General features: G+C 36.1%; 1 protein-coding gene across 2 annotated transcripts in view; it reads right to left on the reverse strand.

Annotated features, from left to right (window-relative positions):
• The window catches only part of CACNG8 (calcium voltage-gated channel auxiliary subunit gamma 8), a 659,572-nt gene that overhangs the window by 40,336 nt on the left and 602,402 nt on the right, over positions 1–16,834 (reverse strand). For both annotated transcript variants that reach the window (XM_044080431.1, XM_044080440.1), the window contains exon 3: positions 9,662–9,745. In XM_044080431.1, the coding sequence (XP_043936366.1) occupies positions 9,662–9,745 (84 nt within the window). The remainder of the gene's footprint in view (positions 1–9,661; positions 9,746–16,834) is intronic.

The following is a 16,834-nucleotide window of genomic DNA, read 5'->3' on the forward strand; positions in this document are numbered from 1 at the left end:
CTCTGACAAATTAACACTTCCATATATTAGTAGGTAGTAATAGCCTAACATCAAAAGATGCTCTCGCTGTAATGCTACCATACTACCAATGTATGCTCTTCTACCTCTTCAGCCAACGATTACTACTATTTATATTCCTTGCTTGTGTTCTTCCATCAAATTGTCATCTTTCTAATACTAATCATCTCTCTCCATGTCCGCAATTTCCCCTCCTGTACATTACTCCTTCACATCTCATTTTATTACTCCATCTATTTTTACATCAGAATACTGTATGTCTCTGTTATAGTCAATCCTTTGAATAACTATATCTTAGTTTACTCCACTTCCCCAAAGTGCCTTTCTATTTGCAGTACATACTGCATTCCCGATTCCCAAATTCTCTTAGCAATATTTTGTAAATGTACTTCAATCTGTTGTGGGGGCTGTTATTCCTGTACATCAGGTAGGTCCCAATGTATTTTAAAGTGTTTTATCTGTTCTGGGGCTTTTCTCCCCTTGTATATAAGTACTCATCTACTGTTTAAATGTATTTGAATCTGTTGTGGAGCTTTCTTACCCCAGTGTTAGCTGAAAATAGGCAGTTGGCTCAGTTGGACTTTCCCAGTAACCAAAGCAAAAACAAACAAATAAATAAATAACTATTCAAGGAAAACAAGATCGAAAACAAAACAAATGAGGAAGATAAAAATACAATTTTGTTGTACACTTCACTAGTCATAAGGTATATGCCTAAATTGTTTTAATACTGCATTATACGAAAAATTAGACAAGACACTTCAACTTCCTGAAAGAGTTCTTTGAATGTTAGCTTCAACACCAGCAAGAAGTTTCAGAAATGTTAATAACTTTCAGACAGAAGGATTGTATTGTGATGTTCTTTAAAACCAGGAAAAAATGTATTTAGTAATCCAGAAACACATATAAGATAATAATACTGATTCACAAATATGAAAGATAACTTTTTTCAGCAATGTAAAAGTCTGTAAGAAGGATGAAAAGAGGATTTTTTTCCATTATTAAGAAAATAACAAATACTAGCTGCCAAATTCACCTCTTAAAGATGTTTCTTTTCTAGTCTACTTTTAAGTGTTAAACCACCCTTTCTGCAGCACTCAAGTATACATTTTACTTCCGTAGCAGGATGTACCACTAACAAAACAAAGTTCCAGTACCATTGTTTCCATGCAGCTTTTAAAATCATGCCAATGGCACAAAACAGTGCAACTTGCATGCACATAAATTGTCATGTTTGTACATTTCTGAAAGTCCTATTCAGACTTCTGCAATGTGTGTTAGCACTCGAATGTGAATTCTATTAATCAGGAAATTAAAAGGAAAATATTATCAGCATTAGTAAATGATGGTTGTTTCCTTCCTTTTGTAAAACTGTAGTAAATGTCTTTTCTAAAGGAACATCCAAGAATATTTCTCATAAACAGGTTTGCACATTACTGTAGGTTTCACTACTAGTAAACAGTACTGACTAACAAACTAATGATTTGACTATAGTTAACTCTTATCTAAGTTTGAATACATAATAAGCCTATGAAGCACCTTGACTAAAAGCAAGAGCTCACAACATGCAGTTACACTAGTTACACCTAGTCTAACTCAGACTTCACACTATTTAACTATTTTATCAGGTATGTCTTACTGCACCACATAAAACACCTGAAATTCTGTGGAAAATAAAATAGACTCAGTTCTGTCAAAGGAATCTTACATGAAGAATTTCCATGTTTAGTGGGATGCGCATTACCTACAATACGGACTCAAAGATTATAAAAATATTCAAGTACAACAATGTATTATACAAAGTAACAGGACCTCTATAATATGCGATCTTCATATTTGTACATAAAAAAGCAACTTACTTTTAAGATTTCAAAAACCACACAAATGGAAAGGCAAATATATAAAAAGCAGCAATGGAATCAGATCCAAAGAAATGATTTATTGCACTTAGTGCCTCGGCCAAAACAGCCTTCAAAGAATACCAACTTTTAAGATTTATCTGGCCAGTGATTGAGAGCTTTTAAAATTGAAATACTCTAATCATAAACTTTTTTTCTAAACTCTTATTAAGATGTTTAGAGTATTACAGATTTGTTTACTAGGATGCCCTCTTTTGTTCTAATTTCATTTGTTGTTCACTCTGTATAGGTTTACTGGGGAAAAACAGTGTGCAACATAATTACTTATTCTTAAGCATATTGTATGTTTGGTCTGTTAGAAATAGCTTTTTTAGACTTTTTTTCTTGTAAGACTGTTATGTTTCAAGTTTTTCTAACCTCAGATGTTCAAAGCAAGGCAGTATTTTATACATTTACTTTTTAGGGCTGTTATTAATGGGTCTATATTACAGGTCTATATTAGAACACCAAACTTTCAAAATTTCAAGTGTTCTAATATCGAACCCTATTAATCGAAAATTTAAAACAGCGAGCATACAGAACAGCGATTTTTTTCCTAGGGAAAAATTTGCTGTTCCAAAACACATACACAACACAAGCACACCAAACAAACAGCAATCCACACACATACACCTAAACTCTTACACCTAACCGTACACTAAACTATACATATACCACTAACTATCCACTTACCTTAACCCAAACCCTAACCCTAAGGTCCGTCACTATTGCACAGTCACCTCACCTGTGCCCTAACCCTAACTCACCTACCCCACCCTAACCCTCATGTCCACACAATCGCACACTTACCTGACCCGCACTCTAACCCTAACTCACCTACCCCGCCCTAACCCTCACGTCCACATAATTGCACACTTACCTGAACCTGACCCGTAATTTTCTACCACAGCGCTGAAAATACCAAAGCAACAGAAATAGACAACCAAATTCTTTTCCTAGGAAAAAATTTGGTTTTTTGTTTCTTCAATATTTTCAGCGTTCGCTGAAAATGGGTCGATATTAGAACACTTGAAATTTTGAAAGTTTGGTGATCTAATATTGACCCTATATTACATAGTCGAAGTTCTATAACTTCTACTACCATATGTATGAACACATAAGTCCGAAGTTACAGAACTTTGACTATGTATGAAAAAACAAAAAAAAAGAAGGAAAAATAAAATAAAAGGTTATATGAAGGGGGCAAGGCCCCTGCACCACCCACATCCCCTGGTCTTTAAATATACCAACTCCGAGGTCGTGCTACAGTGCAGTAAAGGGAAAATTAGCAATCCCCCCTGCTTTCAACCCTCAGATATGTTCTTTTTTTTTTTTTTTTTTTTGCAGTCGAAGTATGTTCAAACTTATGGTTTCAACCATATCATATTCGAAGTTGTCATACTTCGACTATGTAATATGGACCCATTATTAATTACCACATTTTTTAATATACCATTTTATTTCTCATGGAGAGGGCTTTACTTCTGGAGCATTTCTCCCCAGGCCTCCGCTGAAAACAGGATCTGTGGAACCTAGTCGGACTTTCCCGGTCAACAAATGTTAAATAAAAATAAAAAAATAAAAACTTTTTTTCTTTTTTCCTGTATATACATATCTATCATTTTTTTTTTTTTATTTTGTCTTTTATCCAATTATGCAGTATGTTAAAGATACAAAGATGACCTACCTCAACTGCTTGGTCCCATGCTCCTCACCTAAAGGGACTGCACTTTACAATTTCACCTTTGATTTTCTCCTTTTACAAAGCTTGTGTTTATGGGTTCCCACACTAGACAAAGGTATTTAACAAACCATCTTTTACTCTGAGGATGTCAGGTCTAACAACTTGTTTGGATACACACAAAACATATACTACCAGACAGCTTAGGAGGTAACACGGCAGAGCACACCCAGCTGCATTTCAGACACCCCCCAAAGGTGAGTGTAAAAAAAAAAAAAAAAACGTCTTAGACAGAGAAGGCTATTTTTCTTTTCCTGGCACCCCAAACCTGGTTGTCTAACTATCACTTTATTATTATTTCACACTTAACATACAGCAAATACACAAGAATGTTATGCCTCCTGGCAATGAACCCACCACTGACATGATCAAGAGTTACCTACTTTCACTGAGGGTGCAGTAACCCCTTGCTTATTGGTCCATAGGTGGTTACTAGACTATTGGTCCAAAAGCCATTTTAAGCCTAGCCAATCTCACTCTAAATTTATACAAAATATTGTCGATGCACCAATAGCAAAGGAATTTAATAAATTACAATATAAGCTTGTACAAACCTTGTTATAAACCATATTCACCCCCAGCCAATTTCCTCCCCAGATTCTACTTTTATTAAGGATGAAAGCACCAGTTTCTCTCCCTCTAGGCAGAGATCCACAGTTAAGCTAGGTTTACAGGTTTAGACATCTCATATTATATTTAGCCTTTAGCCATTGAACATCTTCCTTAGGGATTAACTCTGTAGATTACCCAGAGAACTCTGGACCAAGCTTCCTTTTTCCAGAAGAAGAAGCAGGTCATCCCCCACCTGTTGACCACCTTTGATTTTAACAAAAAAAAATTATTTTATTCTCTTATGTTTCTCTCTCCTACAAGCAATGTGAAAATATGGTTATGCTGCTAAACACTAGGAGTTTAAATCAGAAACTGCACTCTCTGGAAGCACTCCTCTCCCTGGTGGATGTTGATGTCTATGCAATGACAGAAACATGGTTTAGGGCCACACAGAGTACCCTGGCCTTGCAAGACTACAATGCCTTCCACACTTACAGACTGCAAAATGATCATGTGCGAACCAAAGGAGATGGAGTATCTATCTTCATCAAAGATAAATACACATCTCGACTGGTTAGACAGGAAAACTCCATGTTCAATTAACTGTGGGTAAGAACCTCTTCAAGTCATTGTTAGCTATAGGCCTCCTTCAATGAACTAAGATTCCCACACTGCTTGTTTGGACCTACTTGAGTCAATTGAATTACAACAAAACACTGTAGTCATGGACAATTTTAACTATCCCTCCATTGAATGTGAAACTAACATGACTACCAACATGCTTGCACAAAGGTTCCTGGACTTTATTAACACTAATGCCCTGAAACAAATAGTATGCAACCTCACAAGTGGCTCAAATATTCTCAAACTGGTCCTCACCAACATGGGTGACCATTGCACCACCATAAGTATAGCACCGTCAATGGCTAAATCTGATCACAAATTAGTCACACTTGAAGTAGCCATAATACCTGAACCCCTCTTAGGTGAAATTAAGCTAAAATTTTCACCAAAGCTAATTCTACCCTCCTAAGGGATGGCATAAATAACTTCCAAGCTCTTGCTCCCACAGATGGCATTCAGAACTATACTAAGGTAAACACAAATGCCCAGCACAAGCACTTATACAAATGTACTGACACAGCTGTAGCTTATAGGATCAAAACAGGATTCTCAAGAAAAAACAACCTTCCCTAGTAGACATCTAGCATTAATAAGTTACACAACAACAGAAAGAAGTTGGTATCTAAGAATAAAAAAAAAGAAGTCCCAGCACTGGAAGAACACCCTCCTCTGCTTGAACAAACAAATAAGACAACCTGAAAAATCCTCTAAAGACAACTTCGATAAAAAAAAAAAAAAAATTAGCAGCCATAGCTAAGGATAACCATAATGCATTCTTCAGCTATATCTGTAACCTAAAAGGTAGGACCCAGACGTGAGCTGAACTAGCTGTGGATGACATCACACACACTGATCCTGTGAAAATAGCTAACTTATTAGCTGACAGGTATGGCAAAAAATGAATCCCTCTGTCCTCTCCTAACATTCCACAGAGCATTCCCTCTATATCTCCCGACCTTGAATCTCCAAAGAACATGTCATTAATGCTCGAAGTCCAAAAACAGAGCCTCTTTGGGGATGGATGGCATCCCAGGTTGAGTTTTCAATGGTCTAAAACATGAGTTAGCAACTCCATTAGGTACTCTCTTTAACCACAGTCTGAGTACTGGTTTTGTACCTGCTGAATGGAAAACAGCAACCATCATCCTGCATAAAGGAGGTATGGCAACAGACCCATAAGCTTAACACGCCTTATATGTAAGGCCATGGAATAAATCATCATGGACCTTATAAATAAGGATATATATGATCTCCAAACTCATGATCTGACACAGTCTAGTTTTGTCAAAGGCAGGTCTTCTTTGCAAATGTCACAAGAGACATAGTTGAAGGCAAATCTGTGCATACAGCCTACCTTGACTTACCCAAGGCCTTTGATACAATCTCACATTTGGGCACCACTTATAACCCCTCCCAGTTGAATATCAACTCTTATGTTTTCAGGTGGGATGCTAACTGGCTCACCGTCAGATCACACTCTAAGTTGAGGACTTTACCTCAACCAACAGACCTGTCACCAGAGGGGTTCTACAGGGGTCAGTGCTGGGCCCCCTACTGTTTGGAATATACTTCTCAGAAATTTAGGCCAAAACAGAGGGACTGTGGCTGAATGGAGGACAGTCACTGTCATCCCTCTACACAAAGGTGGACCATCCACCGACCTAGGCAATTATAGGCCAATCAGCCTAACTAGCCTGATCTCAGAGGTCATGGAATGAATTGTCATGGACCTTATAAACAAGGACATTGGCAACCTCCAAATGTTTGATCCCACACAGTTTGGTTTTGTCAAAGGGAGATCATGCCTGTTAAACTTCGTTGCCAAAGCTATGGATGAGAGGAAGACAGGGCACAGTGCCTACCCTGATCTAGCCAAAGCATTCAACACTATTCCCCACTTGGGCATTAGAGATAAACTCTCCCAGCTAGGCAACAACCTGTATGTTATGGGATGGGTAGCTTACTGGCTCAGTGATAGTACCCACTCAGTCAAACTAGGGAAAGCCACCTCTAGCAGTAGATCCATAACAAGCAGCATACCCCAAGGATCGGTCTTAGGGCCTCTACTGTTTGGGATGTAGTTTTCTGAGGTGCAAGCCAAAACCAGTGGTCTGTGACTGACCAAGTTTGCAGATGACTGCAAGCTGCGTAGTGTCATAAATTCCCCTAGTGATGTGAACATCCTCCAATATGGCCTTACCCAATCTAATGACTGGTGCCAGAAGCATGGCCTCAAACTGAATGCCAAGAAATGCATCATTATCCCCATTGGGGAAAATGGCATCACCAGTAATTAACACATTAATAACAATGCACCAAGCACTCAATCAGTCATGAGGGATTTGGGCACCCAGGTTGATAGCAACCTGACTTTTGACCACCAAGTTACCTCCATTGTATGGAAGGTTTTCTACATGGCCCACCTCATAAATAAGGGTATTTCATTCAGGAATAAGGAGATCATAACATCCCTGTACTTCTCCCTTATCAGACCCATTATCGAGTACAATACCCCCTTGGCATGTACCTTGCAAAGCACATGCAGCAGTTGGACAGACAACAGATGTTCCTGACCAGGAAATTCCAGGGTCTCAAACACCTATCCTATACAGATAGACAAAAAGCCTTGTCCCTCTACTCAGTCTTGTACAGACTGCTCAGAGGTGACCTGTGTCTGGCATACAAGGCTGTCCCAGACTCAGCCTTGATGGAGTTGCTGCATATCCATAAGTCAAACTACACTCACATAACCCACACACAAGGCCTCAACCTGATCTATGACAGAAATAGAACTTGTTGGCGGGATAGATTTGTGTCCCAATGACTCCCCCATCTGTGAAATAGACTCCCTCTCCACTCACCCTCTAACCTGGATGACTGGATGGGGAACAGAAAATATACCCCTGGGATCCCATCTGTGTCCCTGCTGGACATGGAAAACAGGTGCTGACTTTGTGGGAACATGGGTAAAATTCTTAGCTAGGCTTAAATGGGCCTCTGAGCCAATAGCCTAGTATCATCCTATGAACCTATGAAAACTTGGTTGAGCCCACAAAAGTAGAAAACCCCATATTAAAGTTACTGATCTGAACACTGACCCTTGAGGAATGCCACTATTTATATTTATCCATGAAAACGTTTGTCCACTAACCACAGCTCACTGTTTCTTTCCAGTCAGACAATTTTTAATCCATTTAATTATATCATGATTTACTCCTACGTAAAACATACATCCTTTACACTGCTTGTGTAATAAACAGTAAAATGCTTTAGCGATGTCTAACTAGACTACCATACAATGCTTGTTCTCATCTCACTTAGAGGAAAGCTCGTCATAGAATGCAATGTGTGTTGTTACTGTAGACCGCCCCTTGAAAATTAACATGCTGAGTAACATCTTGATCAGGTCCATCTTTTCTGTCTTTTAACATCAGCTTTGAAATGCACCTCTCATAGCATTTATCAATATTGTGGGTTAGACTTTTGGTTTAAAACTAGATATAACTTTCTTGTTACCCTCCACCCACCTTACAACAATGCTTCTTTCCACACTTAGGTAATATTGAGTTTTATAGCATATCATTAAGCATACCAACAGACAAAGTAAAAACAGGAGATGAAATAATATGCAAAAAAATGGACAGATATGTTAACAGGACCCACATAACACATCCTTATGATTTTGGTAAGAACATATTCTATGTCCACTTCTCTAATCAGTGATCAGTCCATAGTCAGATTATAATGATATTGTTAGTTTACCATCCAGCACACTATCTGAGACACTCAAAAATGACCATGCTCCAAATAAGGCACACAAGATCTATATGCCACTATCAATCTGCAGGCTCCCTAATTGTTAACAACTTTATCTATGACATGTAATATTTCAGCTTCTTCATACTGAAACTCCAAATAGGAAATAAGTGTATCCATTATAAGCAACATTATACAACTTTGCTTTTTGTTTACATTCTTAGTGTCATATTTATTATATCCTGGAAGATTACAATTTGCACTGTCTCATTTTTCACAAATAGCAACTAAACTGTAGTTTCATTGCAACTAAACAATTCAGGTTCTCTACACACACACCAATAATCTGAGCATTGGCACAGTAGCAGTCTATTGTAGTAATATAATGTAGCTGTTTAATATCTTCATAATGATCTTTCCTAAAACAATCCTTAAAACATCTTAATAATTATAGATACTAAGGTATTAACAGTACTGTTTAAGTGCATAACATCACTTGTCAATAGCAATTTTTAATACAGAAAGATGGCCAGTGGGAGTCCTTCAAAAGTGGGCAATGTCTTCCACAAACCTGAGAATAGTATTGTGAAGCCATTGTGGTGAGAATGAAGAGGGCCTTTAACAAATAGAGAGGAGAAATAATTCTAAATTAAAATGTGTATATCTCCAATGGGTATATCTCCTTGCAGTTTGAAAGAAAAAATGCAATCCACGGGTTACTTCACTGATGAAAGGATGCCATCATAAAAACAAAAGTGTCCTTAATACCTCTGCTCTACAGTCAAGCAACAGTTTGGCTTAACTACCACTTCAGGCTCCCTAACATTATACATAGCATTTTCTAACTTGTATGTCATTTGAATGGATTAACATGTTATTTCAGGAAAGGAATATGTCTAGATCTATACATTTGTTCATAAATAACACTTCCACCTGTCTTCAGTGGTCAATCCTTTAAAATGTCATTTGCTACGAACCTAGATAAGAAAGGCTGTCAACATTTACAAGACGCTTAACATTCATCATAACAATAAAGATGCAAATGATGCTGAAAACCTGAGGACATACTTACGTAAGAGGTATTCTGCACTGTCATGATCGTAGTCTGTATCTTCTGGAAAGTGATTTATCTTCGAACATACTCCTCTACGCATTCCTAGAAAAGGTAAAGGAAAAATAAATTGACTGCTGCGTCTTGCAATGGGTAAAGCTATTTCAGTGTACAACTTGTCTGGGGCTTTAATGACCAGTTCACAGTAGGAAACAATTTTTATCAGGTTTTGTGTATGTAGTTTTTCAAACAGTTTTACTCTAAACCACTATGACCGCAGTCATTCTCCACCTGATATCTAGCTAAATCCTAACTCGCTTACTATGTTAAAGCAAAATCTGGATGTGAAATACTTCAAATATTACATTGTAGTGTTTTTTTTCTACCTTTTTGCATGCCTCTACCATATTTGCAGCCCCATTGAAGTCCACATGAACAGAGCTTCTATCACTAGTTAAAGAGAATGTTCCTGTATCAAGTCATCTGTCTAACACTGGTGAATGAATACTCCTTGCTACTGAAGCTTTGTTTAATATTCACATCTGTTCAAATCCATTTGAAATGTTGGGACCCACCAGACCAAGTCCCAAAATACGGAGCCTAAATGACCAAAAGAACGGACTTACATATATTAAGTCTGAGAAGCCATTTCTCAGAATATTCCTTTTCCTCTGAGGTATGGCAGTGCTGGAGTTGGAATTTATAAGTTAGGGGCTGTGGGGGGGGGTTGCTCCCCACATGGGATGTTGTAGGGGGAACTTATCCCTCCACAAAAATATGTTTAAAGGAAAGTGTGATTTTCATGATTTGCTCCTCTCCAGTGTTTTCGGTCTTTTTGTTTTAATTTTGTCAGCACTTGGCATTTTTCATGCTGATATTTCAATAGGGAGCCACTAGAGTGAGGTGGAGGATGTGTCTGCTCTGTATGAAAGCTATTGCAGGGCACACTCTGCATTATAGAAGAGGTGCCATACAGACTACAAGTCAGTGGGATGATCAATGTATCACTGTTTTTGAGAGGACGTGTATGAATTGGTTTTGGTACTTGCAACAGCAAACACTTCTGGTAATCATTTAAGCAGTCACAGTCTCAATTTCACCTGCTTACCTGATGTTTTAAATGACTGCAGCGAACATGTGTATTGAGAACTGAGCAAGTGTAACTCTTGCTACTGTTACTGCAAGGTGTTTTAGAAAATAACAGAAAAAGCTATTATTTATAAACACAATAGCTCCTTGCATATAGATGAAGGATGTTTTTCCCCTGTTTTTGACCCCATAATCTTGAGTGTTAATTTTATTTGATCATTTACTTACTTATGCATGTTATACGCATTTATTTTTGCTTCTAAAGTTGGATTGAGGGAAGCACTGGCTGAGGCACTGCCTGGTATGTGGATGCCTCTAATTATGATTTAGTCAAATTCAGGGTACCAGTAATATATTTACACATTCTATTTCTATGGCACTACCAGTGAATCTGCAGTGCACACACAAACACAGACAATTTCATTATGATTCTAAGATGTCATAAATAAATGCTGCCACATTACTATAGCATAGGAGTGCCATAACCAAGCCCACATAGACCGGTGGGCATAGGCATTCTTCCTCAAATATTTTGCAGCAGTAGACTGAAACAACAAACCTTATTCAATGTCAAAATCCTGTACTAAGTGGAGGATTCTGTATTGGCAGGTGCATGTAACAAATGTGCATGCATAGAACCTCAAAAGGGAAACCCAAAACATTCTAGAAAACATCAGGGATCTGCTGATACTGATCTAGAAAAGCATATTCTTATATTATCCTTAAGTAATCCGATTTGCCCAAGTTCATTTTACCAAACTATTAGCTCAAATCCAGCACAGTAAATATATTCACTTTGTTTGGAAATAGAAAAAAACTGAGCAGAGATTTAGCAAGAGAATATGGTGCCCTGCACTGCACAACTTTTGCTATCACCCTCACAGAGTATAACTGGTGTCAGTGATATTCACTTAATGACAGGTTGCAACTTGTCAAATGTTTTTACGATTAATTTGTTAGTCTGCAAGCTGCCATTAAGTGACTTGAATAAAGACAGCTTTGAAACTGTCTAAGTGTCCTGTTTTTCTTAAAGAAAGTTAAAATGTTTTTTGGTGTGTATTAAGCAGTCAAGATCAATGACCTGGCAGCTTGAAAGCTGCAAAACCATTTTTTTTGTTTGTTTTACACTTGGTGCTCACTATAAGTCAAATACCACAGGAAGCGCCATAATTTGCTGACTGGTCCTTATTATAGCACTGGAACTCAAGGTTGGCAACGCACTTCAGTGGGCAACATAAGATGGAATTTACTGTCACTGAAAGCACATCAAAAAGGCAATATATTGAAAAAGACAAGTTCTAAATCCTAGACAATAGAAGTTCATACCTGCAAAAAATATATATTACAGAGCAAGGCAGATCGATTGTGAACAGGACCTATGCAAATGAGATACAGAGAATGAATAATTAGTACTAACGCAGTGCAAAGATAACCCTAGTGTGTGAAAAGGCTACCTAAAGATATGGTAATGCTATGCAGCGATAGAAGTGTACTACCTGTGAATCAGCAGAGCCAGTATGCCTTACAACCAGTGAACTGTGCAACAAAATTGTATTTTATCTTCCTCATTTTTTTGTTTTTAGTCTTGTTTTACTTGAATATTTATTTATTTATTTATTTATTTATTTATTTGTTTGTTCTTTGGTTACCAGGAAAGGTCAACTGAAAAAAAAAGCCATAAAGATGATAGAGTAGACTATTCAGGATAAGAAAGAAATGATGTATTGTTACAAAAGCCCATACTTTCCAGACAGAAGATATACAAAAAGATTAAGACAGAAATTAGTGGAAATAAAAATACATACAGAAGAAAAACTGTCAAAAGCTTCAACTGCAAATTTGTGTGCATTAATACAACAGATTTATAAAAAGCATTATACAGACCAAGAAACCTTGGGCCCTTTGGAAAAAAGAAGTGACTGCGGAAGTGTGAAAATATAAAAAAAACTAAATCTAGATATTTTTCAAAGGTATAAAAAAGAAATATGGACATGGGAAAGAAAAGAGAGCTCTTATATAGCAAAATATTTACACAAATTAATAAATACAAAAAGGAGCCTCAAAGATATTCAAAGAGAAATTCAGGCAAAGGCATCCAGATGCTGAATATTTCACAGTACGAAAAATAAGATCACAAATGCAGAACACAGAACAGAAGATTAGTAAAAAAATAAAAGATAAGGTTATTAATATAGTGCAATATTTATGCAAAGGAGGAAGTGAAACTAATCAATACAAACAATGCAGCATCAGAGATATTTGAAGAGAAATACAGGCACTGCCATCCAGACATGGAACATTTTGCAATACATAAAATAAGAAAACAAAGAGGAAAAGTAGAAAACAGGGTTACTAATGGAGAAGATAAAGAAACGGAAACTGAGATTATGTATTACCTGTGAAATGAAGGCTAAAACCACAGCAAGATACAGCAATGTATCCCCAAATTAAGGAAATACCAGTGGAGTGGGAAACATCTCATCAGTTCCATAAGAAGATACTTTGGAGACTTCCATAAGAAACTAGTACAAAAGTTCAATTGGAAATGCACAGCAAGGTAAAGAACAGGAAACTGTGGCAACTCTGACGCAGTCAATGTTGTGGAGTGATAGCCCAGTTAGTTCCCATGTGAAAGCACAAAAGATGACACAGGATGAAACTGAAGAACATGTGCACAGGAAGACGTTCTGGAACTTTCTGAAGAATACCCGCATGAAATGGAGAAGAAAGAATGTGTCTTTAATTTAGAAGAAAATGGTCTAGGAGAAGAGTTGCTTGATTTAATACAGAAAGACAGACATATTAAGATCAATGAAAGAAACAGACTACAGAAAGTCAATAAAACCCAAAAAGTTAGATGTTTGATAAAACAAATGGACAAAGTAATTAGAATTGTTCAGAGAAATTCATTTAATATAAGATAAGTAAATAGGATATATTACTGTGCAGCTAAAATTAATAACAGATAATGTGTTACCACAAAAACACAGGGCTGTGAAGGAAAGGAAGGGAAGAAATCAAATTCCATCCTGGAAGTATAGAATAGAGAAAACTATAAAGCAATTAAGACAAGAAGTGCCACTGTTAGAAGAATTTATTTGAATAAACATGTATATTGTTTTGTATTCTGTGCAGTTCTTGGCTTTTTCTACACCTGCTGCCAGGAGACCCTTGTTTTCAGTTTAACACAGTTTTGGTGACTTTTGCCTTGGTTTTCAGTTTTACTGTTAGAAGAGTATAGAAGATGGAACAGATCAACAAAAATACTCAGAAGTGAAAAAATATATTTTGATCTTTACTTGCTTGCTTGGTGCTGCTTGCTGTGATGGATTTGCTCGCCATTGAAAAAATATCTTTTGAGCTTTACTTTACTGTTTGCTGCTTCTTGCTGTGGGATGGATCTGAAGTGTTCTTAAGACACTCAATCTTGCTGGCTGGAATCAAAGTCTGGTTATAATTGCATTCACAGTCTGTTGCATACAGAAACTTGCAGAATATACACTGATACAGCATCTGACTTTAAGAGCAGTAACCAATAACTTTTATAATAAACCAAACTGGACAAACATTACAGCTTAAAAGTACTGTTCCAACTTTACTTCTCATATAGTACAGATGATGTGAGAGATATAACATTTACCTCAGAACACCAAATGTGTTCCTACCATACCCCTCTCTACCATAGCTGGATTTATACAGCTCTTTATATACAGTTTTAGTCCTGTAGAAACAATACTAAGCTTCCTTGTTTAACAATGTCTTGTAAGAGACCATCTTTTCTGACAGTGTGAATATCCTGTAACAGTGTCCTAATGTCCATGTAGAAAAACATATTTTTGAGGAAACACATTGTCTGTATTCTGTTTGGATCTGTGTATATGACCATATGTTCTTGTACCAATGCTGATAAGCATATCCTGTTTTTTATGAAGAAAAACATATTTTTGAGAAAACACATTGTCAGAGATCAGCTTTTCTGACAGTGTGAACATCCTGTATTTTATTTGGATCTTTGTATAAAAAACATCTGTTCTTGTGTCATATCCTGTTTTTCCATGCAGAAAAACATGTCATTGTTCTTTAAAAGCAGATTTTGCATTTTTGTTCTTGCATACATCCTGTTTTGAGTCTGTAAGGGAATAATGTCCATTCTTTAAAAGCAGATTTTGTATTGTTGCTCTTGCATACATCCTGTTTTGAGTCTGTAAGGGAAGAATGTCCATTCAGCAGATTCCTTTTCCAAGCCATGGTCATTTAGTATGACTGCTGATCAGATATTACTAGACTCTGTTTCTGCATTTAAGCAAGCCTTTTCTTTCAGCATATTTACAACATAATTAATTTCAGACTAATATTAATAAAATCTAACAATTCCCTCTGTTTTTAAACATACTCAAAACATTTTATATAGAAAACACAAGAAACAAACCTTTAGTTTGATACAACAAATCAAAATGCAATTTTACATAGTTAATACAATGATATTAAATATTACTACCAAACTGAATGTATTTCAAACTTTTTCTTTTGCAGACCATTCTGTGAAAATATTTTGTCAGTTATGAGCTGTGTCTGCTTTAATTTTACTTGATTAATTTATTATTTTGCAATCACAGAATTTAATTTATGACTTAGAACTGTTTCATTAACTCTTTGCAACTGTTGAATTAACTAAAGAGACAGTAACCATGTGCTACTGCAAGCATTTATACACTACTGAAAACACACAATTTCAATGTCATTTTAACCATAACATTGTGGTCATGTCTTTGAACTGCCCATTAACATCTTGGTAAAATACTGAACTGGGCTTAGATAAATATTTGAAAGCAATTATTTTACTGGGGTAAAACCAGTAATATTACAACTTGACAAATGACTTTTGAACTTATTACAATGTATCCTGATCAGTATGTATTTACACAGACTGTTTTCTGTTCATGCATTTCAATTTACTAGGTATACTGGACCCATTTTTTTAAAACATGTTTTTTCACACATATTCATTACTAGACATTAATTTCATTTTTACTGAATTCTTCTGCATTTGTACACACAATGACTATAAAGTACATTTAGTCTAATCTTACAAATTTAATAACATTAATATTAAGCAAAATCTTGGAAAATGTTTGTCTCTTTAGAAATATCTAGTGGAATTGCCACCAAATGCATATGTCATGTTATTTTAAACTACATACTCGGCAATTAAAAATATCCATGCTTTTTATACCAACATTGTTTTGCCAAAAACATATTAAAAATAGTGACCAATCTTGTTCAATTTTTTTTTACTCTCTTTTGTATAGCTGTAATCAATTTTAAGCCATCTCTTGTTTTTTAAACCATCTCTTGTATAGCTTTACAGTTTAACAGGTTGTAAATACAATTTAATACTAAACAATACAATAATAACCATTATGATAGCTATTAACAACTTGTAAAATATCTTATCCTGTCAGGTTTAATCCAGTTTACCAGTATTTCTAATATGCTAATACCTGTTTTTCCCTCCCCATAAAAGAGTATTGTCAAGAAGGAATGAGATATTTTTTCCTCTAGCTTTATTTTAGACCCTTGTTGTTTATTTTTTCTGTAGCTTTATTTTAGACCCTTGTGCAGTACTGGTTATACAGTCAGTGTAAAACTGAGAAAGTGCCCCTCCCCCTGTAGTACTTCAGCACTGTTTTCCTGCCCTATGCTGTGAAAATAGAATGTATGTCAGCCTAACACTATGGTTATACATTTATTTTATTAAATTATGGACTTTTGTCTGATTTGATAATTTTTTATAAAGCTTTTGTTGTTTACTACCTCTAGTATGTATTTACACCCTGCTGCACAATTGATTTGAACTGTATATATACTATAGCCCATTTGCTGGCTGTACTTGATGCAACTGAGTTTTTTCTTCTCTTTTAACATTTACTTACAAACAGATTATCAGTGACATCTATGCACAATTGTGACATTTTATGACAATTACTAAATAGTGTTGCTTGTAAACATTTTAACAAGTATGTTTTAATAACAATGATGCTTTAGAAAAACTCAAGCTACTTGCCTGGCAATCAGTCTTGTTGTTTATCTTATCTTTCCAGCATT

The sequence above is a fragment of the Protopterus annectens genome, chromosome 1.part1 (assembly GCF_019279795.1).
Source record: "Protopterus annectens isolate FY-2018-M chromosome 1.part1, PAN1.0, whole genome shotgun sequence".
In the NCBI taxonomy this organism is placed as follows: domain Eukaryota; kingdom Metazoa; phylum Chordata; order Ceratodontiformes; family Protopteridae; genus Protopterus; species Protopterus annectens.